The following is a 24,224-nucleotide window of genomic DNA, read 5'->3' as shown; positions in this document are numbered from 1 at the left end:
TGCTCTGCCAGGGAGGAGGGGATCGACCCAGCTGAGGGGTCGACCTCGAGTCTCCCCTGGAACTTTCTGCCAGAGGCTCCAGGTAGGACCGTTCTCCCCAGCTGCAGTGTACAGTACATTTTTTACATCTGGCCCGGTCCAGACTGGTCCAAGGGCTACTGCATGAACTATCTCACGTTTAATTTGCTCAAAGGCTTGTTGTTGCTCAGGGCCCCATTTAAAATCATTCTTCTTCTGGGTCACATGATAGAGAGGGCTTACAATCGAACTGTAATTTGGGATGTGCATTCTCCAGAACCCCACAGCACTCAAGAAAGCTTGCGTTTCTTTCTTATTAGTTGGTGCAGGCATTGCTGTTATCTTGTTGATCACATCTGTGGGGATCTGTCTATGTCCATCTTGCCATTTTATTCCCAAAAATTGAATCTCCTGTGCAGGTCCCTCCGTTTTATGGCAAAACCGGCTTTCAGCAGGATTTGGATTATTTTCCTCCCTTTCTCAAAGACTTCTTCCGCTGTATCGCCCCACACAATAATGTCATCAATGTATTGCAGGTGTCCTGGAGCTTGCCCCTGTTCCAGTGCAGTCTGGATCAGTCCATGGCAAATGGTAGGGCTGCGTTTCCACCCCTGGGGCAGTCGGTTCCAAGTGAACTGGACACCCCTCCAAGTAAAAGCAAACTGTGGCCTGCACTCTGCTGCCAAAGGAATGGAGAAAAATGCATTGGCAATATCAGTCGTGGCATACCACTTGGCTGCCTTTGGCTCTAGTTCATACTGAAGTTCTAGCATGTCCGGTATGGCAGCACTCAATGGTGGTGTGACTTCATTCAGGCCACGATAGTCTACTGTTAGTCTCCATTCTCCATTAGACTTTCGCACTGGCCATATGGGGCTATTAAAGGGTGAGCGGGTCCTGCTGATCACCCCCTGACTCTCCAGTCTACGGATCAGCTGATGGATGGGAATCAGGGAGTCTCGGTTGGTGCGATATTGCCGCCGGTGCACTGTTGTGGTTGCAAATGGCCCTTGTTGTTCTTTGACTTTCAGCAACCCCACAGCAGAAGGATCCTCTGAGAGACCAGGCAAGGTGGACAGCTGCTCAATTTCCTCAGTCTCCAAAGCAGCAATACCAAAAGCCCACTGGTACCCTTTTGGGTCTTTGAAGTACCCTCTCTTGAGGTAGTCTATGCCGAGGATGCATGGAGCCTCTGGACCAGTCACAATAGGGTACTTTTGCCATTCCCTCCCAGTCAGGCTGATTTTAACCTCCAGCACAGTCAACTCTTGGGATCCTCCTGTCACTCCAGAAATATAGATGGGTTCCATCTTGACAGCTTGATGGCATCAGGGTACACTGTGCACCGGTACCTACTAGAGCCTTATACTTCTGTGGGACTGATGTGCCAGGCCATCTGATCCACGCAGTCCAGTAAATCCGATTGTCCCCTACCTCCACCTGGCTGGAGGCAGGGCTCCTCTAATGGTCATCACAGCGTTGGACACTTAAGTGGTAAAAGGGATTATTCTTCGTTATCACAGGAGCTGGAATAAAATCAGCTCTTCCACTCCATCTGGGAAACTGCTCACCAGAGACTGAAGCTGCAGCTCTCATGGGATGATCAGTCTTGGCCCTTGCTCCCCTCTTCAATTCACTCACCCGTTCCTCCAAAGCTGAAGTAGGTTTTCCATCCCACTTTGTCATGTCTTCTCCATGATCCCACAGGTAAAACCATAGGGTAGCCAGTGGCATATACCTCCTGTATCTCCTCTCTCGAACAATAGGACGCCTTTTGTTAATAGCTGAGATGTGTGTTGGCACACGTGAGGAGCTGGATAAATCAGACAGATCGTCCCTCAATTGTTTGAGGTCCTGGGACAGTTTTTCCACAGCTGAGATGATGGAAGGGGTGAGATTGTCTTCGAACTCTCGGAGTTTATGAACCATTTCATCCACTGTTAGTGGTACTATGTCATTCCAGGTTACTGTTGCCAATGAACGGGCATATGATGATGGTGCATTCCGTGTAAGTTTTCGCCACATGGGCCGTGTACATTCAACTTCATCTATGGGTATATCCCCGTTATTCGGCTTGATGTGATAGATCATCTCTACGATGGCTGATTCCCTCAGAGACTGGATGCCTTTGTCTGTAGTAGTCCACTTGGCCGAACGACTCATAACATTGTCCTGGTATGGAAACCTTTCTTTCACAGCTGCCAAGAGCCACCTCCAAAGGCTGAGGGACTTCTTCTCTCTTGCAATTGCTTTGTCAATTCCCCCTTCTCTAGCAAGTGATCCCAGCTGCTTGGCTTCTGTACCTTCTAGTTCATAACCATTGGCCCCATTGTTCCAGCATCAGAGTAACCAGGTGATGATGTGCTGCCCTGGTTGATGGGTAAAATCTTTTCGCACATTCCGCGGCTCGGTTGAGGTCCGAGGTCAAGAAGTTACCTCTTCTTCTTCTTCTTCGTCATGTGATGATGACTCCTGATCAGATGCTGGACCGGGTGGTGAATTCATTGTTTCTTCATCTTGCTTCACCCTTCTTGCCTCTTTTTTGCTTTTTCTCTTGCGTACAGGGGCAACCGATATTGGTACGAATTGGTCCTCTGGTTTGGCTGCAGTGATTATCACTGTGGTTTGAGTAGCGACTGTACTTGTTGCTGGGGGTGGTGCAGCTGCTGTGCTTGGAGCTGGGGTAACTGCGCTGTCTGTTGCAGTCGAAGTTTGAGCAGCTGCTGTACTTGCCACTGGGGTAGCTGCGCTGTTCGTTGCAGCCAAAGTTTGAGTAGCGACTGTACTTGTCGCTGGGGGTGGTGAGGCTGCTGTGCTTGGAGCTGGAGTAGCTGCGCTGACTGTTGCTTTGCCCTCAGATCCGCCGACATTCCTTTCCTTTTGAAGGTGCTGGATAGTGTTGAACAAGGCCCTGTAAGCATAGGCCAAGCCCCAGCATGTTGCCATGATTTGTCCACCTCTGGTATGGCCAAAATGACCACACACCTCATTTAAGTGTTTTAATAATTCTTCTGGATTTTGCAGTTGTTCGGTGGTGAAATTCCAAAGTACTGGAGGGGCCCACTGACCTAGATACTTGCCCATACTATCCCACACACACTGCCACTCATGACTGTCCAGCCTCAGGGAAAATCTCTTGGTCCTCCTACATCGTCGTTTGACCCCAGACAAGACCCAAACCTGACTCTGCTTAACTCTTGAAATCAGTCGTGGGCAAAACACACTCTGTATGCGTGCCAGCATGATGATCCCCATCACGATCAGCAAACAAGTCTCAACAGCATTAAAAGGCCATTCAAAACCTTCAAAACTCTCAAATGTAAATGGTCTGGGGGGAGGACTGGAAGGGTAAAAGAATGTCTCCTTCACAGGTTGAGCACCTGAGAAGGAGAAAAAAGATGTGTAATTGCTAAGCACTTCTATTATATACCTCCCAAAGTATAAAGGTGGTGACCACACTGGGAACATAAAGGTGAATTATTTTTGGCTCGGTGGGCCCATGACACTTCAGGCCATCAGGGCAGAAATGCAACATACAGATGGGCTCGTGATCGAGGGGTGGACTTAACAATGGACACTATTGCCCAGGTTATTCATGAGTGTGAAACGTGTTGCAATTAAACAAGCCAAGCGGTTAAAGCCTCTTTGGTATGGAGGACGATGGTTGATGTATAAATATGGGGAGGCCTGGCAGATTGACTATATCACACTCCCACCAACCCACCGAGGCAAGCGCCATGTGCTTACCATGGTGGAAGCAACCACCGGGTGGCTGGAAACATACACTGTGCCCCACGCCACTGCCTGGAACACTATCCTGGGCCTTGAGAAACAGATTTTGTGGCGACACGGCACCCTAGAGAGAAATGAGTCAGACAATGGGACTCATTTCTGGAATAACCTTATAGAAATTTGGGCCAAAGAGCATGGCATTGAGTGGGTATATCACATCCCCCACCACGCACCAGCCTCTGGGAAAATTGGATGGTACAATGGGCTGTTAAAAACTACACTGAGAGCAATGGGTGGGGGAACTTTCAAACATTGGGATACACACTTACCAAAGGCCACCTGGTTGGTCAACAGGAGGGGATCCGCCAACAGGGCTGGCCCAGCCTGGTCAGAACTTTTTCATGCTGTAGAAGGGGACAAAGTTCCTGTGGTGCACATGAAGAGTTTGCTGGGGTTATTCCTGCTTCAGGTAAAGGCAAACCCACTCATGGGATTGCTTTTGCTCAGGGACCTGGATATACTTGGTGGGTAATGCGGGAAGATGGGGAAGTCCGATGTATACCTCAAGGGGATTTGATTTTAGGGGAAAACAGCCAGTGAATTTAATTGGCTGATCTCGGAAGCTAAGGAGGGTCGGGCTCGGTTAGTACTTGAATGGGAGACCGCCTGGGAATCCCAGGTGCTGTAGGCGTTTGCCAGCCAATAGGGGACCCTGTGAGCAATGTCAGCCGCTTAAAAAGAACTGTCGTGGTTTAAACCCTAGCCAGACAGCTTGTTCACTCACTCCCAGTGAGTGGTGCCAGGCTGAGAGCAATTGAGGCCCGCCCCCTCCCCCTGGGGCTCTCCCCTTCCCTGCTCCCGGAGGAACGGGAAGGAGGATCAAAAGAGTGCAACTCCTATGGGTTGAGACAAGAACAGTCCAGCAACCAATGTACAACACAAATCACCACTGCTACCACCAACGACAACAATGATAAGGGAAAATAACAAGGGAAGAGAATACAATACCACCCGCCAAGAAACGAGTCCCACCCGGAAGCCCATGTCCTTCCCGGTAATTCCCAGTTACCCCCCACCCCAGGCATGACGTGCTGTGGTATGGAATACCTCCTTGGCTAGCCTGAGTCAGGCGTCCCATCTCTGCTTCCTCCTGGCTTCCCCTCCTCCCTGGCAGAGCATGAGCCTCACAAAGTCCTTGGTCAGGGTAAACATCACTTAGCAACAACCAAAAACATCGGTATCACCAGCACTGTTCCCAGGCTGGAAGTCAAAACGCAGCATTGCACCAGCTACCACAAAGGAGAAAAATGACTGCTACTACTGAACCCAGGACAGGTACATTGAGAGATGCATAATGGTAAACTGCATCACTTCAAAGTGTTCCTATAGAACAATAAACTATGTGGATATTAAACATTTTTACAACATTGTGTCCATGCTGTGGGGTTGTACTGAATAAGGTCTCGGGTACTATAACTTCCATGTTTGAAGGTGGTTTTAGGATTGTAAAGTCTTGCTCTTGCTTTTTGTTTAGAAACTTCTTGGATGACTGGAATATGCAACTGAAATAATTTTCAGTTCTTAATTCACAACTTACTGAATCTTTAACAATTTAATTCTGTAAATTGTTGCAGTAAATTGGTACCAGTAATAAAAACATTTTGTTCCTTGCTATGAATGCTTAGCAACTTAATGGTAACAATCCTGTTACTGGCTGTCCTAAATCTTCTAAAGCCAGCAAGAGACCAAAGCACACACTGGATTTACCACCTTTTACGTCATTTTTCCTTTAGTTTTGCTCTACATAAATGCTTTATATAAACCAAACACACTTACGAGTCCCTGACTTTTAAGAACTGTAGAAATTCCCTCAATATCTCTTCGGTGTGAGGACCCAACACAGGCATCATGGGACACAGGTGTCTACCTAATGCATGCCTGTCCCTGGACCTTGGGAAGAGGGAGAATGATTATGTAGGCTGTGCCTCAGGAGTTCTCCTTTTGGAGTATCTCCTTTGTGTATAGCATTCCCCTGTGGAATATGTTCTGTGGCTGTGATGTAGTATGGTGGGCTTCCCTCTAGCTTTAGGGCTCAGCACACCAGGCTTTGATCACTCTGCCAGCACCTTGCTAATACTGTTATGGAAAAGCAGTGTCCTACAGAGGCATGAAACTGCAGCTTATTTTGTACCCAGGACAAGCTACTGCTTCACTCCAGCCCTCGTCTACGTGGGCTGAAGTGGTGGCCAGGGTCTAGGCACATGCAGGAGCATCATAGCGAGGCTGTTCCACCTGCACACGCCACAACTCACCCATGTGTCATTAAGTGGGGAGGCATCCAGAGTCTTTGCCAAGCCAGCTACTGGCTTCTTCAACTCTCCTCCTATTTGAGATCTGCCATCGGAATAGTGCCTAAATGGTTAATCTCCTTGCCTCATTCTTCCTAAAGCCCTCTATGAAAGGTAAGTGGCAAGAAGAAAATAAGGTGGGGGCCAAAGGAGTCTCATATTAAATGGATAAGTCAGAATACTAGTCAGTCGTGAGTCATCACATTTGTCCAGTGAATGACTCTATGAAAATCCAGTGTGGTCTGTCTGTGAGTAGAATTATGTTTCAGATTGGCTCATAGCTGTGATCTTTGACTAAATAACCCTGTGATCAGCTACTGTGCCAACTTCTGTTATGTGCTCCTCAACAGAACTTGCATTTCATGGGATCTCTTTCAATATGCAAGCAGGTTTGTCTAATCTCAGTATTACTGAAAAAAATAAAAGTTGGGACTATATAGTCATAGAACAAATTCATAAAGTAACATCCTTGAAATTATTGGTTCTACTCATCAACTGGACAGAGAGGTGGTCAATATAAGTATTTCAAATGAGATGAATGCAAACTTGCTAAATGGTAGGAGGTTAGTATTATGCAGTTTGAGAATCCTCAGTCTTAAATTTGACTGCATAAAGACTGCATGGATTTGACTGTTATTGATTCAGATCCAGGTTTCAAGCAGGATATTTAAATCTATTCTAAAAGCCATACATGCTTCAGTAGTGACAATGTGCATATGTAGCAAAAGGTAGCTGATTCACCCATCATTCTTTGACAATCATTCATCAGTCATCATCTATTCTAAATATTGGTTAGAAATGAGAAATTCAGTATATTTTAGTGTCAGAAAATTACAGTAGTGTCAATATTCTGTATTCTGTGCACTACAACTGTAAGAAAGAAAACACGGTACCAATCCTCTCAGAATGTAAGCTGGTTTCAGAGACACTATTAAGAAATGAATAGTGGTTTCACAACATCATTTTATCATTTTGTAATCAGGCTACAGGCCAATCATACATGATCATCGCTGCAAAGTAGATGAGGTCAGAGTTCCTCCCCACTAGTATAAGGTTATCAGCCTAAATACCTTTAATAGCCTTTTCAGAGCGGGAAAAAGTAGGGTACAATTAAAGTAAACTTCAGAAGAACATCTCTGTTTCTGGTGTTCCACAGAAATTAAACATGCAATATCCAACAAAAGCAATGAGAAGTGTATGTCTAAATCCTTTTAAACTGTGAAAAAATTGATGACGATGGAATGCCTTTAGGTAGAATAACTCTGATGATATAAGAAACATCTCAGTCCTCCCTCCCCAGTGGCTTTGTTGAGAGATAGGCCCTGCTGTATCGGCTGTTGTTTAACTTTAGCAATAGGGGAGGCAGACTCTGGCCATGACTTACTGCCCTCTAGGACAGCAACAGACCCCAAGGTTATCCACGCATTTGGAACTGCGGAATGCTCAGGTTAAGACTATTAAGGAATTACCAAAAAAATGTGACTGTACCAAAAATTTACTAAAAACAGGGATTGATTCTTCACCTTTATTTGTGAGTCCTGTGAAAGCAACAAGCATTGAATGTGTCTAGCAACTGCAGAAAACAACATCCTAACCTTCTGCTCCAGAACTGCTTTCAAAGCATATTGAAACACAACTGAGCTAGAATGAAAGATGAAAATATTTGTGAAAAATCATCTGTGTATCTCTTCGTTTTTTTTCTGACTGAAATATGTTATTTATAAGTGAGAGTGTTAGTAAAAATCAAGCATAGTGCTTTACAGCCAGTGAAAGACAACAGACCAAATGTTACTGCTACCCACAGCTGGGGTGGATTGATAAAACCAGCACATTGTCTTTGCTCACGTAATTTTAAGTCTAAATAAAGATATATGATCAAAAATGTATATTGGCTCAGAAAAGTGGCAAAGAAAGGGCAAACGTTGAAAGAAAAGCTGTATTAGTAAATTATAAAATGCATAATCAGATGAATAGTATGTTTTTGCTGGGTGCCGCAAGATCTGTAGCTTGTTTTCATTATGGAAATGAAGGACTTTCAAAACAGCATTTGGAAAGAAAAGGAATGATACTACTTCTCAAAAATCTACTCTGTGCATTAAAATGAGTCAACGCTCACATATATGTTACAATTTTCCCTTTTTTACATGCTCCAGTCAACTGAGAAAAAGGTAATTACTGATGTAACTTGACTGAACAAATAGCAATCTTTCATTTACACAGAGTTGCATTTTTTCACATTTATCTTTTCAACCATGTTCTTGATAATAATTAGAGTTGAGAAGCTAACATGCTGTTCAAAGTCCAAATAAGTTCTTTATGAAGAAATCCAGTGAAGTTTTCTCTGACTTCAACCAAATCCTGAGAGAACATAGTGGCAACTTTGTGAGTAAAATAAAAAGAACAAAAAAATGAGCAAGCAGCTAAACATACTGTACAGAAAAAAAACTCTCCCAATTGTATGATAATACAGGTAAAACTGATTAAAATTTTGCTTTTGCATGGTTCCATGTGATTTGGCTTAACATTAGTTATTTCAATGTAAACTTAGGTGTGAATTTAAAGTGGCAATGATCTAGTAAAATGATTCCATGTACTCTAGTTGTTCCAGAATAACAATGGTATACATGTGGTATAGATACATTTGGGAATGGATATAGCTGAATAGATATTTGGGAATATCTGAATAGATATTCAGATTATATTTGCGTAAAGCAGTTGGTGGTGATTTCAAGACAGGACGAAACAGGATAGGGCAAGGAATGATATCTGTGATAAAGCAAGGAGCAAGTGAAAAGAAATAAAGAATTTGTAAAGTGTGGGGAGAGCTGAAGGAGCAGCTGGAGGGGTGACTCTGTCCTGGGGAAATCATTCTACCCTTGTAAAGCAAAGAGACCAAGTGTTTTATAAGGTTTTATGTTCCCAATATAACTACTTTTAGAGTTCCATGAACTGCCACGAACGAGAGCCAGTCTCCCTGGCTAGGGAACTCTGTTAGTATGGCTGTTGGGTGTAAGTCATCTTTTAAAAAGAAAACAGCTTCTTTTTTGCTGCTTTGTGGCAAAATACACATTAACAACCCCAGTTATTGTCATCAATCCTATTCTTGTACCTTGAATCAAAGCTATACTTTCAGTGATGTGTTAAAAAAAAATCCACACAAATTACTGCAAAAATTAAACACAGTGTAAAAACACAACAAATATTTCCATGGAAGGAAAGCAACTTTTTTTCTGAATTCTCAGAATTAAAACCCAGTGAATCCTCAATAGACTTAATAGACATTAGCTGCTGTCATAAACATCGTTCTAGCTCCTGCTGACCTTAGTAGGAGCAGAATCAGAGTTTGGATTTATGATTTTCAAAGAACAGAGCTGGATTTGGAGGTGAAAACTGAATGAACTGCTCCTGTGTATCCTATGAACATGAAAACAGAGTGCAACCTTATTACTCAGTGAGGATCTGTTCTCTGGAAAATTGCCGAGGGAATAATGAGGGAGGAAGAACAAGAGGAGGAGGAAAAGGTGAGAAGAAAAGAGGAAGAGGGCAAGAGAGAGCAAGAAGGAAGGGGGAATTTGCTTTTGATGTCACAGTTCTATCAACTCATGCATTTTTCATGTGTACCAACTAGTGCTAAAATAAGGCTGTGCTGACAATGTAAGCACAGAAACAATCAGCTAAGTTCCCAAACACCACAATACTGGCTTAAAAATAATAAGATTTTAAATAATGAGAAATTCAAAGCTCAAAGCTTTTATTTCCCTTCTAATTTGTGAGTCTTTCGGGTTCAGATATTCAAGCTTTTCTCTTAAATTTGGTATTTAGAAATACAATGATTTTTAAGGAGACCTGAGGTTCCAATTTATTCACATCTGCTGAAGAGCTACAGCTTGAAACAAAGCTCAGTGTTGTGAAATCTTACTGTAATCATAAGAGCTAGCAACACTCAATGTCATAACCACGGTGTGCTGTACAGTTTTGACGCAAAACTAACTAAAAATTACCAGATGTTAGGTAGAAGTGCATTAAGTTGCGTTTGTGCCCTTTGCTAGAGAGTCATTAAAAACTGAAAGTGAAGCCAGCTGGCAAATGTAAATAAACCGGTGGGACTCAGGAGTTAACCTGTTTGGTAGCTCAAGCTTTGTATTTTGTGAACTAGAAAGAGCCAGAATTAACATTTCTCAGTGCTTTTGATTAGACCTGAGCACTTTTTAAACCAAGTAATTCACGAATTGGATGTAAGCATTCTCTCAGGTTTTAGTCACGCATGCTGCAGCAGCACCGATCGTTGCCTTTACTTGCAGAGGTAAAGAAAACAACCTATGTATGGGTGCAGGAAACAACACACCTTTATTTGCAAGAGCAGCACTTGAAGTTGTAAGCTTAAATTATTTAGAGCTCAGCTTTCAGATATTATTCCCATAAGAGTTCTGTGGAGTTTCTACAATTATTTTAGATTTTTTTTTCATGTAAGCTCTGGACCCTGCAATAGTGAACTATAATGGATGTGAACTGTGTTTTTGTGTGTTCGAGCTGACTAGCACTTTTGAGAACACAAATTTGATTTTTGAGAATACAAGTTTTATTTTTTAATTACCAATGGCACTGTAAATGCACTAGTGTAAAAAACACACACAAAAAAAAAAAAAAAAGGAAAAAAGAAAAAAGAGGGGTGAAAAATGAAAACCATGTAGTGATATTTTTGGTGAACAGGAAAAAAATGTTAAAGGGCCCACGTACAACGTGTACGCTCATCTTAATTGTATATAACTTAACTTTCAGCGAAATCTATCCGTGTGCCCCTGTGCGCTCTGACAGGACTACGCTCCTGGCTTTTGGGCTCCGAGAAATGTCTCCGGAATTGTACTGTCAAACGCCGAAACCACTACGGACGAGCCCGAGCGGACAGCCAGCCAGCCCGATCGGGGACGCGCCTGGTCCTGCTGGGCAGGGCAGCTACTGGGGACAACGAGTCGGTCGCCCGGGGCTGGTGGTCCCCAGCTGCTCCTCGGCGCCCAGTTGGGAAGCGCTGATCATGCCGGTGGCAGGAGCCACGGTCGGGCGAGCAGCGCCGCAGGCTGGGCCGCCCCGCATTGCCTTTCCGCGCCATACCGTGCCGTGCCGTGCCGCCCGCAGCCCGGCCGGCAGCGCCGTGCGGGAAGAGCCGCCTTCCCCAGCCCGGTCAGCCGACTCAGGCCCACCCCACGCACCGGAGGTCTCAGGCTGATAATTCAAAAATGGAGGATGCGCCCTCTCAGCCATTAATTAATAATGTAGTTCGCTGTCTTCCTGTGTGACACACGCTGGAAGGCACCGAGCGGCCAATAAAGATGTAGGGGAGAGCAGGGGAAGGCTCCTCCCCGCAGCTCTTCCTGATTGAGGGCTTGAAGAAGTAGATCAAAAACTTCCCAGGAGCCGGGGGGGGGCAGACGAAAGGGCAGAAAGGCGGCGAGGGCACGGCGCTCCACACCGGCCGAGCAGCGAGGGCAGCCTGCGGCAGCGCCAGGTGGGCCCCGGAGCCGGGCAGTGGGGGGGGAAATGGCTCTGCGGCGGGCCGGGCTGCAGCAGTCCCCCGTGCCGCGGCCGCGCTGTCTTGCGGGCGACAGAGCTCGGCGGCCGCCGGGCCAGGGCGCGGCTTGGGGCGGGAAGGGCGAGGACCCCCATTTGGCAGCCGCCCGGCAGGAAAGGGAGGGCGGACGGAGGGCGATAAGTGGTCGACGCTGCCCCTCCAGAGTGTTTGCTTTGCTGGGAGGAGGCGGAGGCGGTGGGGGAGTGGAAGTTGGTGTCCGGCCCGGCGTGTGTGGGTCAGAGGCGGGGGGAAGGGGGCAGCCCGGGGGCAGGGGAGCCAGAGGAGACAAAGCCCGGCGGCGGTCGGGGTATCCCCGAGCCGAGCACATTGCGCGGCTGGGGCGGGGGCGCTGCCTCCGCCCGCTGCTCAGCGTCATGGCCCCATTGTGAGGCAGAGGGAGGCGGAGGCGGGAGGAAGGATTCGCCGTTCGCTCCGCGCTCAGTCCCAGGCAGGCAGCGGCGCGTCAGGCACACAAAAGACCGCCGTGCCGCCGCCGCTTTCTCCCGCTTCTTCTTCGGCCCCCCCGGGGGGAGGGACACGCCGAGCCCGCTCCCTCCTCCCCGGGCCGGGGGCCGCCGCTGCCCGCACTCGCTCACTCTCTCCGCATTGTATATTTTTTTCCTTCCCCCTCGAAGCGGGTCCTGGGGCAGGAAGAGAGCTCGGAGTGGGGCGATGCCGCTGCTGCACCGAAAGCCCTTCGTGAGGCAGAAGCCCCCCGCCGACCTTCGCCCGGACGAGCGCGTTTTCTACTGCAGGGTCACTAATGAGATCTTCAGGGACTACGAGTAAGAGACAACCCCTCTGTCTGTGTCCGTCCTGCCCCCCCACCCCCCTCACCCCCCCGACGGGAGCGGTTGAACGCCCAACGGCTGACACCTGGGCGGGCAGGGAGGGGATTCCCCGGCAGCGCCGCGGAGAGCCCGGCTGGGGGGAAGCGCGGAGCGTGAGGGGGGGACGCGGCTGACGGCGAGCCCGCTGCTTCCCGAGGAGCGGGGGAGAGGGGCGGATCTCTCGCCCGGGGCAGGGGGAATCCCTGCCCCTCCTCGGCGGGGTATCCCACGGCCCCCTCCCCTCCCCTAAACCCCGCTCCTTCCGCGGTGTTGCCCCTGCCCCCTTCGGGGAAGTGAAAGTTGCGCTTGTGGGAGGCGGCGGGCGGTAACGAGAGTCTGCGGGGCCCGGGCTCTCACCCTCCCCGCCTCTCCAACGGCAGCCGCGTGTCGGCGGCGGACGGCGCTAGGCCGCCCCGCGGAAGCGGCCGCGCCGGGGCATCAGGGCAGCCCCGCCGGCATGTGCCGACCGCACTGTTGTGGTGGTGGCGGCCGGGCGGGGGGCGCCGCCGCCGCCTGCGGATCCCGCCGGGCTCGGCTTCCCGGCCAGCTCCCGCTGCGGTTAGCCTCTTGTTACCGGCAGTGGGCCGGGTCGGGGAGCCGAAGCCGCCGCAGAGCCCAGGGCCGCGCTCGCTCCGCCTTCACGGGGAGCCGCCGGCTCACCCGGTTGGAAATGGCTGGCGGGCCCCAAGGCCCGGTCAGGTAGGGGAGCGAGGGGTCAGTGCACCTGTCCGGCGGGTGCGGGTCCCGCAGCGCTAGCCTTCCCTTACCACCGCCAGGGCTTAAACACGGCCTGAAACCGAGCGGGAACACCTCTGCCCTCAGGACCTCTCCTCTTAGAGAGGTTTGTCTCCCTCATTCCGTCCCTTTTTACCTTTTTCCCCTTTCTCTGTGTCTAAAGAGACTAGTAGGAATTACGCAATTGTTGTTAACGGCGTTAACGACATCCGAGCGTATTGCACGTGGAGTCCCGAACTTACTGCGCTGACTTTATCGCTTGTAAGAACAGCGAACAGAAAGTATTTAGCAAGACGTTTTTTCAGACGGTGGTAAAAGTGTTTTCACACACCCCCTCCCAGTGTGATCCATCCGCATCCCCGCCCTCAGAAAGGCCCCAACATCCAAACTCTCCTTTTTTTTTAAAAGACGTGCAGGCTAATGAGATTAAATCTGAAATACTTTTCATTTGCAGCACATGAAATTAGAGCACACCTAAATCTTTTTCGTGTTTAGGCTTGTTTTTCTTACTCAAGTACACTTAACCTAATAAAATTTTTAAAGAAGCTGGATTAGGTAGCTTTGAAGAGTAATGCTTTACTGTTTCCTGGACAATATACTGTGGGGGGCAAAGGGGTGTAGAATGTGATGTTGGAAGTTTCGTAAGGAGTGTTTTCATTATAGGGTGTGTAAGAACCTAAGGAGCAAGAGCTGACAGCCTCCTGTCCTTGAGGGAATTAACTCCCCCTCCCCCAACTTCCAATATTCGGAAAGCTGCTTTTCTGGTTGCAGTTATTATTATCACATAGTTAGATGAGTTTCACGTATTTGTCGACACTGTGCTGAAATATGCTTCAGGTATGTGTAGCTTTGTTAAAATTTCAGCATGAAAAGTATCCTTTTAAAATACCTTTCTGCTCTCAGAGGGTTTGGTGAATATTTTAAGTCCTCTGACAGCCTTATTTATACTGCAGAGATGCTGTCACTAAGAAGTAGTATGAAAGACCGAATTCCATAGTTAACCAAAGTTCACAAATTAAGGGATAAATTTAGATTTGTGTTCACACAGGCAATACCTAGAAATGTCAGCGGGTGGTTACCTCAGGGGTCAGAGCTTAGAATATGGTATTTGGTAAAACTCTGCAGAAAATTCTGCTATGCCTCGTTTTTTTGGACATGTGGGGCAGAGTTGGTTGGTTTGTTGGGTTGTGGTATGGTATTTTTTGTTTGTTTTTTTTCCCCTTATTTAATTTCTGGCTTTTTTTTTTTTTTTTTTTTTTTAGATTAGGTAAAATTGGTGCTTTGGATTGAGAAGTTTAGCATCTTTTATTTAGCAAGGTGTCCTGGAACAGATGAGTAAGTTTAGATTGATGTTAGTTGCTCGTGGCATAATCTACTGGAAAAAATAGGGTCACCTGTCAGCAAGTTTTTCTCTGCTGCTTGCAAAGCGATACTTCAGATAGCTAATGTCTTCTGGAAACAGCATTTCCCATTTCTTTGTCTAAGCAAGGGCAATTAGATTAATAGGCGTAGGGAAGGCCCACTTTTAAAAATTGTATTGGCTGTTTCATGAAGGAAGACCATTGTCTAAATTGGGCTGCAATTTAGACAAAATTCTGCAAATTCTATTGCAAATCTACTTTTGCAATAGAAACTTGATTTTTTTTTTTTTTTTTTTTTGAGGGGAGGATTTAAAAATTACAGTGACTAGATCTAAGTGGGCTGTGAAGAATACATGTGGTAACCTGGATTTATCCCCTTCCTCAACTGTATGAACACATTTAATTGTGACAAAGGTTAAGACTTAAGTTATTCTGTTTTTTGTTGGGTTTTTTGATTAGCTTTCTTTTTCTCTTGTAGAGCACAAACTTAGTATTGAAAAGATCTGTTCATGCCCATGACAGCTTTAGTAGAGATGAATACAAATCTTAACATCAGTATTACTCTTCTCTGTATAAAAAAATCATTATGTTAATGTGAGGAGAATTTGGTAAGATGAATATTTTGTAAAGTGACTTTCCTGTTAATCATGTATTTAGAATCACAGAATAGTTAGGGTTGGAAAGGACCTTAAGATCATCTAGTTCCAACCCCCCTGCCATAGACACTGCATACTATACCATGTCGCCAAAGGATCAGTCCAACCTGGCCTTGAACACTGCCAGGAATGGAATATTTACCATTTTGGGCAACCCATTCCAGTGCCTCACCACCCTCACAGTAAAGAAATTCTTTGTTAGATCTAACCTGAACTTCCCCTGTTTAAGTTTAAACTCATTGCCCCTTGTCCTACTGCCGCAGTCCCTGATGAACAGTCTTTCTTCATCATCCTCTTAGGCATCCTTGTAGGCCCCCTTCAGATATTGGAAGACTGCTATGAGGTCTCCAAGCAGCCTTCTCTTCTCCAGGCTGAACAGCCCCATTTCCTTTATAATATGAAATGTCATCACATAATTTTGTAACCCTTCAAAAGGGGGTGCAGTGAGGTGGCAGTGTTTGATTACATTTATCAGGACTAACAGGAACTAGGGGAACTGATGTTCTTTGTGGTTGGTTGTACTCCTGGTTAGAGGGACAGACCTGAGGACAGACACAGTAAGAGTCTCTGCAGCCACAGTAGTAGCTGGAAATGCAATTACGGGGGATGTATGAAAAACACGTTAAAGCAGTGGGATGTTACCACCAGTCTTTGACACCTTCTCTGTGAAAGTTAATAGCTGATGGAGATGTGTTGTGAAAGCAACTGTTAGAGTATGGGAAGTTTTGCTTGTGAAGACAGCCTGAAAAAGGAAATGATGAGTAGTAAAGATACATGGTAGGAACATTCCTCATTCTAAAATGCAGGGGGCAAAGAGCTGCTTTGCATCTTCAAAACTTATTGAAACTTCATTATAGATTGGCCTGTGGAATTCTTGGTTACGGTAAAAACTAGATCTGTTCAAAAGACATTTTAAGGTGCCCTATAGTTAAATTAGGTATTTTTTTCTGTTGTTGAAGAGAAACTTATAACTTGAAATATACTCCTGAATGCATGATTAACATGTAAATATTAAGGAATAAATCCTCTCCCTCTCCCTCTCTTTCCTCCCTCCCTTTTTTTTTTTTTGTTTCTTTTGGGCATTATTTTGTGATGTGTTATTGATCACTTGGCGAGACAAGCCGGAGTACAAGAGTACTTTTGTGATACAGAATGACAGGGTTGGTGTTCTGTGATGACCCTCCTACTATAGACTAAATAGACTGTATATGTTAGGGGCTCATAGGGGCTTCAGGATTAAAATTAACAATTATTATAAATTAGCCATTCCATTTTTTTTTCTCCCTGCTTTTTCTTCTAATTTCACTTAATGTGACTTCCTCATATTTTACATTCTCCACTATATAATTCTTCTGTTTAAAAAAATAACCTCCCAGTTTGTTTTAAATATATGCTAAGAAAATGAATAAAAGTAAATGGTTTGAAAGAAATGTGTTCTTAGCAGCACACTAAAAGTAAAGTAGATCTTGGACTCAATGGAAATACTTGGTTAGTTCAAGTTATTTCTAGGCTGAATTTTTACATCCACTGCAAGTAAGCACGGAGATTGCAAGTAATTTATTTCTGTTAAAAAACTGCCTCCTATCAAATACCTACCAAGTAGCAGTATTAAACTACTTCTCAATGATTTGCTGACAGTTTTTCCGTTTACACTACCTTGTATGGAAACCTGTAATATAAACGAAAAAAGACATTCAGCTGAGAAGTCAGCATTAATTACTACTACAAAGGCAACTCTGTTGCCTTTAGTCCCTGCTCCTCCAGTAGTTGAGCTGATAACCGCCATCTTCACCAGGGCACTGCAGTCCCATTTGACTACTTGCAGGCAGGTGGGACCATGCAAGTGAGCTTTGTGGACATGTTTTGTATAAACTTCCTTCTCCATGTTGTCAAGTGTTAGATCTTGAACCAGTGAGGAAGCCCCAAAGATGGTAATACTTTGGTTGAAGATGTATGTAAGGCTTCAGATGTGATGTAGCAGCAGATGCATTTGCTGTTGTGAATTTAAGTTGAATGTAGAATATGATCAAGCGCATTATTACTCTTTACTAAGTAAAGGGAAAAGGGTATCATGGCTGTTGCTACCATTCACTTGGTTTGCTAGCTGTTGTGTCTGCTCTTCATAAATAGTTTTGTGATAATGGACACTGAGGGACAGAAAGAGTACTGCAACATCTAGTGCTCTGCTACTGGTTTTTTGTTTTCTTCTCTCTCTTAAACCAAGTTAAAGTGAGATCCTTAAAACACTGGAATAAAAACTGTGTTAACAGACTAAGCCACAGATGGTTTTGATGTGCTATAGGTAATGACTAGCTAAAGACAGTGCTTTCAAAATAGAATGTATTTTTTTTTTTTCCCCTGTAAGTTGACAGGGGAAAAATCCACACAAAAGAGGAAATGAGGGAGAATGAAACTAGAGGCACAAACTATTCTTGTATGCAAATGGAACAGGTTTTCCTCAAATATGTTTCAGTTAAAGTAATTTTAGAATTTTGCACTTGTGATAATAATGGTCAAAAAATTTTCGAGAAGGGGTTTGTTGCGTGGTGTGGTTTTTTTTTTAAGTGTGGTTTTTTTTTTTTCCTGCCCCCCCCCCCCCCCTTTTTTTTTCTTCCTGTAAGTTCAATGCTGTTGCTTTAAATAGTATGACTGTCCGGTGTCCCTTCACAAAGAATAACAGCAGCTCTTAAAGGGACACTGCCAGCGTCAGCCTCAGCCTCTCTGAGACAGGCTCTGCTCATTCTCTGAGCTCCCTTCCTCTTTTCTCTCTCTCTTTTTTTTTATTTCTTTTTAATGTCATATTTTTTTGAAAATTGTGTTCCAATGCTTTTTTAAATAACTCTCGGGGTGTTTTTCACTTTTCTGGCTAAAGATAATGGTCAGGAACCTCTTTGGCGAGACACAAAAATATATGTAGAGACACACACCTGCATGAAGATTGAATAAATGTTACTTCATCCATTGAAGTCTAAGACTACTAAAATTGTCAGTCGAATACAGAAGTATAGCAATGTTGGGCAGGGAGAGACCTGAAGAGATCATGTTTTATGTATTCCATCATCTAAAAAAGAACCCAAAAGAAAGATAGGTTTTTGTCTAACCTGTTCTTCAAAATATTAAAGTAACTATACCTTAAAGGTAACACACAATAAAATGCAATAAAGATACACAAAGAATGAGTGTCGGACATCCATTCATTATATATGAAAGAATAATGTCTCTTGTTCTCTCTCCTTTGTTGTTCTTTTCTTGTTTAGAATAAGCAAACCCAAACTATTCTGTGTTACTTGTGAGTGTTGGACCCAAGTACTGTAAAATATTTTAGATGCAGGTAGTATAAAAATCTGAAATTTGGTAGCTATTAAAAATTATTCAGATAATATATCTCTTCTGTACTTTTCCCCTTCTTGCAGCTGATGTTCTTCCTAAAGCATCTCTCATTCAGAGGAATCCTGTGCTCATACAGAAAGGATTATCTGAGCCAGGACCCTCCATTGTCCTCAATCTGGAATTTCCATTTTCATTTACAAAATGTTATGGTTCATCTATCTGTCTGCAGTGAACATTGTTATCTACAAACTGATGCACATTTGCCAGCTTGAGTTTGCAAGGCAGCCTGCAAGAAAAAACTTCAGTATTAACTGCCCAGTTCTCCAGCTCCACTGCTGGGAATGATTTATGCTGCTCTACCCTCTTAAAAATGGGAACCCTGCACAGTGTATTTTTTTTATTTATTTATTTTTTGTAAATGAATTTTCAGTGTAGGTATCTTGTGTAGCATTCAGTGTTCTGAAAGTACTGAGTGTCTTCTATGAAATAGCTATGTTGGACTGATACAAGGCAGAGCAAACCTCCATTTATCATGTTGTGTGTTGCCTACTTATTCATACTAGTCCATTAAGATTTTTAAAGGAGGGCAGATAAAAATCATTGCCTGAATTGGAGCATACTGAAATATTGCTCTGCAGTCCGATCACTGATCGATAGTGTATGATATGTTTTTAACATGGTTTTATGAATAGGTATATCATCTACTTCATCTACAGTGTTTTAACTGCTCTTTGTCTGATACTTGTCAAAAATTGATAGATACTGACTAACAAAAGCGGCTCTTTCTTGATTCCTATATAATAACTAGTAAGCAAGCAACGGCAGTGTAATTTTAGCATTAATTAGAAATACAGGTAAGGAAGAGAATCAATATGTGCTAATGGAACAAGGGAGGAGAAGAATCTAGTTAAAAAATACTTTAATGCTTCTTCTGAGAGAAATGCAAACAGTGAAGGAATAAAAACTATTTAGAGAACTACTTGACATTAATATTTTACCTCTCCCATCTTCTCATTTGTGAGCTAGGGCACTCAAAATCTGAAAGTTATTCAAGTTTCAACATGTTTCTGTGATCTTAAGGTTATTTTATGTTTGTGCACTTTTAGACCCTCCTCTTGAAAATATTTGTGGAAATGTGGGGAATGTGAGGAGGATGTGACACCTATTAAACACAGTGTGATTATTCTCATGTGTCAGGCTTCTTCTATATGAACATTTGTTTGCAGCACTTCCAGGTCTTGATATTAGTGTAGCCTGTAGTGAGAGGAGACTTTGGTTTTACAATAGCAATTTAACATGCTGTGGCTAAAAAGTGGTAAATAACTCTTGATTATCCAAAAGCCTGTGCAGGAGTAAAGCTGCTTTTTCATTTCAGCCTTGTAAAGGAAATTTGCTTTTGTAGTAATTGTGAGCAAATTGAAAATGTTTCTCAGAACTGAACTGTTTTCTTTCTTCCTTGCCTTTTCAGTGATTTTTTTGAACGCATTATTCTGTGCAACAGCCTTGTGTGGAGCTGTGCTGTCACAGGTAAACCAGGACTCACATATCAGGAAGCACTGGAATCGGAGAAGAAAGCCAGACAGAATCTTCAGAGTTTTCCAGAAGCACTCATCATTCCAATTCTCTACTTGGCCACCCTTACGCATTGCTCCCGGCTGCATGAGATCTGTGATGAAATCTTTGCTTATGTCAAGGATCGTTATTTTGTTGGTGAAACAGTGGAAGTAGTTAGAAATAATGGTGCAAGGTAAGTATATTTAAAAATAAATACATACTTTGTTTTGGTGAAGGTAATTTTTGTGTATGCTGCTTTTAAACCAAAATCAGGATAAAAACTCCATCAAATGCAAAGTGAGGTGTGATGCTTAAGCTAGTGGTACTGTTACTGTTCCTCCCTACTCTTAATTAAAAGTAGGATTGAATTGCTGGGCTTTGTATCTCTTTCCTTAGCTTAGAAGCAGCTGTGGAAGCAGGATAGCTCTCTTGGGTCTGGGCACTGCAGTTTTTTGGTCTGTGTAGTGGATTTGCTAAGGAATGTCAGCTCCCAGATGTGAGAAAGGTGGATTGTTTGTAGAATGGCATTTAATGAGAAACTAGGGGAAGCTATGAATTAAGAATCGTATGAAAGTTTTGATGAATCTTCCAGAATGTAATTCATCACATGATGTTTTGTGTCCTCAGAATGGCCTAACTACTAAAAGCTTTGAAGTATCAGTAGAAGTTGGAATTTTTCTTTTTAGGTAGTAGCGAAAATTGTGACTGCATTCTCAGAAGTTGGGAATTAATTGTAAAATGTTTGTAGTAGGCGATTATCTGGGATTTAGTGTGATGGTTTTTTTTTCCACACTTGGGGTTAGTGTTGTGCTTACTGTTACACTGATGTTTATATAGCAAATGTTTTTATTGTTATCCCAGTTTGATTAAAAACATGGAAGAATTTTGAGCTTCAGGTGGTTGCTTTCTCATGTCACTGGTACATGTGGTTTGTAGTATGAAGAAGTTGTTTTACAGCATGTAAATAGCCTGATTTTTTTTTTTTTTTTTTTTTAAAGCAGCTTCTGGGAGAGGGGGTAGAGAAGGTCAATGTTTTGTCTAAATGAGTTTGTAGTTTCACCTAACACATTTAAAATGGGAAAGGCTCAACATGCTCAACTTGGAAGTGCCTGCAGAGCACGTGCTAAAGCCTTTGTGGGTTCAGCTTATGCTGTTTTGTTGTTTGTGGGGTTGTTTTGTTTTGCTTTATTCAGGAGGAAGGTACCAGCTTATACTACAGAGTCAGTGGGGTTTGTGTGGGTAGCCTGTGGTCTCAGCACATAATCTGGTGATAAGAATGGGCTAGTTCAAAATGGTCATTGGAGAACAGTTATTTTGTATGAGACTTTCTAGTGGCTAATACAGATTTTATTTAAGGCAAATTTTGTACTACTCCGGGAATTAAAATTTGTGGTGAGCTGCAGGGTGTAAGTTGTATGGAAATTTGTATGAGCATGTACATAAGGTCAGTGCTTAATAGAAAAGCTTTCTGTCTCTTCCCTGCTCTATTCCTTTCAACCAGTGAAGTCACAGTCTGCAGAGCCAGGACAAGAATAAATTGAGTAGGGTGCTTAAGTTGTTTTCTGAATTTCTTTCTGAATGTATCTGAATATTTGTTTCTGTCTTTTTCATCTTTATATATGTCTAATGGCTAGACTCAGGTTACCATTAGTATTACAGTCATTTTGCTTGAAGTTGTGTGTTTTGTTTTGGTGGTGGTGTTCTTTCTTTTTAACTAGAAACCTGAATATTGTGAACTGTCAGTGTAATTCAGGTGCTGGTTTTTGTTTGCTCAATGAAATGCCTTTGTTTTCAGTCCTTGAAGATACTGTCAGTTTCCAAGCTAATGGCAAAAAGAATGCTTTAGAAGAACAAACTCCTCCTCCCCCACAAGAGATCAATCTACTAGTTTTCTAATCTTTTTTGCTAAAATATTTATGCATATGCATCTTAGCTTTTTTTAAAGTAAAAGTAGGCTTATGTGATAAATAAGTCTGTCTTGTTTTTTCATCTTTTGAAATTCATAATTATTTTGCTCTTCTTTTTAGACTGCCATTAATCAGTTCTTAAATTTGATTAACAAAATGGTTTTTACTTACCATGTAAGCTAAATTCTGTTCAGATAAAGTTGTGACATGATTATCTCTCACGAGAATCACTATAATTTATTTTTTTTCACCAGACTTTAATTCCGTCTTCTTGGTTATTCAAAGTTGTGTTGAAGTATGTATCTAAAAATTTTGTGTTTATGTTCCACTTTCACAGATCAATGTATTCGTAGGATACAGGCTAGATTTCTTAAGCCTTTGGGGTAGGCTAGGTACCATTCAAAATACTGAAGATGCAGATAGAATCTATTTTTATCAAAAATATCCCTGCTAGAGGTTATATGTTTTAAACTACATAAGTATAAAATTCTGTCTAGTGAAATGAAGCATGAAAAATTTGCTGAAGCTGATTGTATGCCACTGATACTTTAGCCAGATGACAGTGGAGAGTTAGTTCAGGCTTTTAATACCAAATCCAGGAAACCGAGCAAATAACACTAATGCAGAGGGATTTGTATGCTTCCAGATACATAATTAAAGAATATGAAGTGGGAGGAGGTGAAGCATTGTTATTCTGCTCAATTAACAGTTGACTTTGACCTGTATTTTGAAGTACTACATTGGGGATTAAGTATACTGACTCATGTTACTTGTAAATAACATGGCTGTTGAACAGAGCAATTTGCATGTCTGTCGTGCAGCTACTTTTTTGTGATCTTTTCTAGGAAAAATGATCACAGTCCATCTACAGTGTAGTAGCATCCTATAAAATCAACAGAATTTGGCAGATCATGAAAACCCAGTTGTGTCATGGTGTTGTGAATGCTTCCACTGAATTTATGTATGAAGTTTTTTGCACATGTCAGTAGGATCATTTATTTGCATAGCTTAATGCAAAGGCTACAACATAATGTATATGTAACCAGTGGTGGCTCAAGCAAGTTAAGTATTGACATTTTATAACCCCTAACTTTGCACATGTTATATTCTTGAAGGATAGATTGCTTTGATGCAGCTTTCTAGATTTTGAACCAAGTAAATTGGAGGGACCCAAACACTAGCAGGGTTAGTATTTTGGCTTAAAGCAGATGGTTTTGTCTTGAGCTTATGAAGTGGTCTGTAGTACTGTAAGCAGTAGACAGGTCATCTATAAGTAGTAAGAGGACAAGTGCTTTGTGCAGAGGCTAGTTAGAAGATGGTTTTGGTTGAGACTTGTTCTTGTGTCCAACCTGTGAGTTCTGGTTACAGAATCTGATATCCCATTGCTTTTTCTGGCCTTATATCTCTATCAGGCTCATTGAGTTTCTAGCCTTTTGTTGTGCTGCTCAGTTTTGAATTTGGCTGCTTCTGCCTTGTTGCTGAAGTCTGGTGGGAGGAATTCATTCTGGGAGATGTTCTTCTGTCTTCCTTTTGTTTTGGTATGTCTGGTGTCTTAAGAGACCTTAGCAAACAGAAATAAATTGTAGAGAAATCTCCCCCAGTCCTCTGATGTGTCTTGTTCAGGTTGTCTCTGAAAATGATGTGCAATTTGGTAATCAGAAACAACAAAGAGAGAATTCTGCTTCTTTTTAACCCTTTCTGATGATGTATTGATTAAAAATGACCAGGTTTTGTTTGTTTGTACATGTCCAGCTTTTCTGGCCAAACTGGGTGTGACTTTTCTCCAAAGTGGCAGCTGTGCTATGCTTTAAAACAGTAGGCACTTGAATTTCCATTTAAAGAACTGTAGGAGTTGTGTAACAACATTTTTCTAGTAGTGTCTGTGTACAAGACAAAATTATTTGAAATATTGGTCTGAAACATAATATAAACTTAATTTGAGATTAGGTTTTAAGTTTGTCTGGGTTGCCAAGGAACTGAAAACAGCTGACACTGTAAGTACTGTTATTCAGAATGTCAATTTGCTGCTTATGGAAAGTAATTTATTGAAAAAGGCATGGAAATCATTATTATCTAATATATAAATCTCAAATTGTTGGGGGAAAAAATATAGCAATATTTCATGTTAACCACGATCACTTAAGATGTAAAATAAGTAGCCAGTGTTTTAGCTTACACTTTATTGAA

At 43.1% G+C, this 24,224-nt stretch overlaps 1 protein-coding gene across 5 annotated transcripts in view; it reads left to right on the top strand.

Annotated features, from left to right (window-relative positions):
* The first annotated feature begins 11,460 nt into the window (after positions 1-11,460).
* BAZ1A (bromodomain adjacent to zinc finger domain 1A) overlaps positions 11,461-24,224 on the top strand; it is a 61,144-nt gene continuing 48,380 nt past the window's right edge. For 3 of the 5 annotated variants that reach the window (XM_062623223.1, XM_062623234.1, XM_062623214.1), the window contains exons 1-2: positions 12,930-13,193; positions 20,045-20,323. In XM_062623223.1, coding sequence (XP_062479207.1) covers positions 12,952-13,193; positions 20,045-20,323 — 521 coding nt within the window. In that variant the 5' untranslated portion in view covers positions 12,930-12,951. Of the gene's footprint in view, positions 11,602-12,131; positions 12,450-12,929; positions 13,194-20,044; positions 20,324-24,224 lie in introns of those variants that run through there. The other 2 variants (XM_062623243.1, XM_062623251.1) reach the window with 2 other exon arrangements.

The sequence above is a fragment of the Pezoporus occidentalis genome, unplaced genomic scaffold, assembly GCF_034315485.1.
Source record: "Pezoporus occidentalis ecotype Australia unplaced genomic scaffold, CSIRO_AGI_Poc_V1 ctg108, whole genome shotgun sequence".
NCBI lineage: Eukaryota > Metazoa > Chordata > Aves > Psittaciformes > Psittacidae > Pezoporus > Pezoporus occidentalis.
This window is presented reverse-complemented; position numbering and strand designations above follow the sequence as displayed.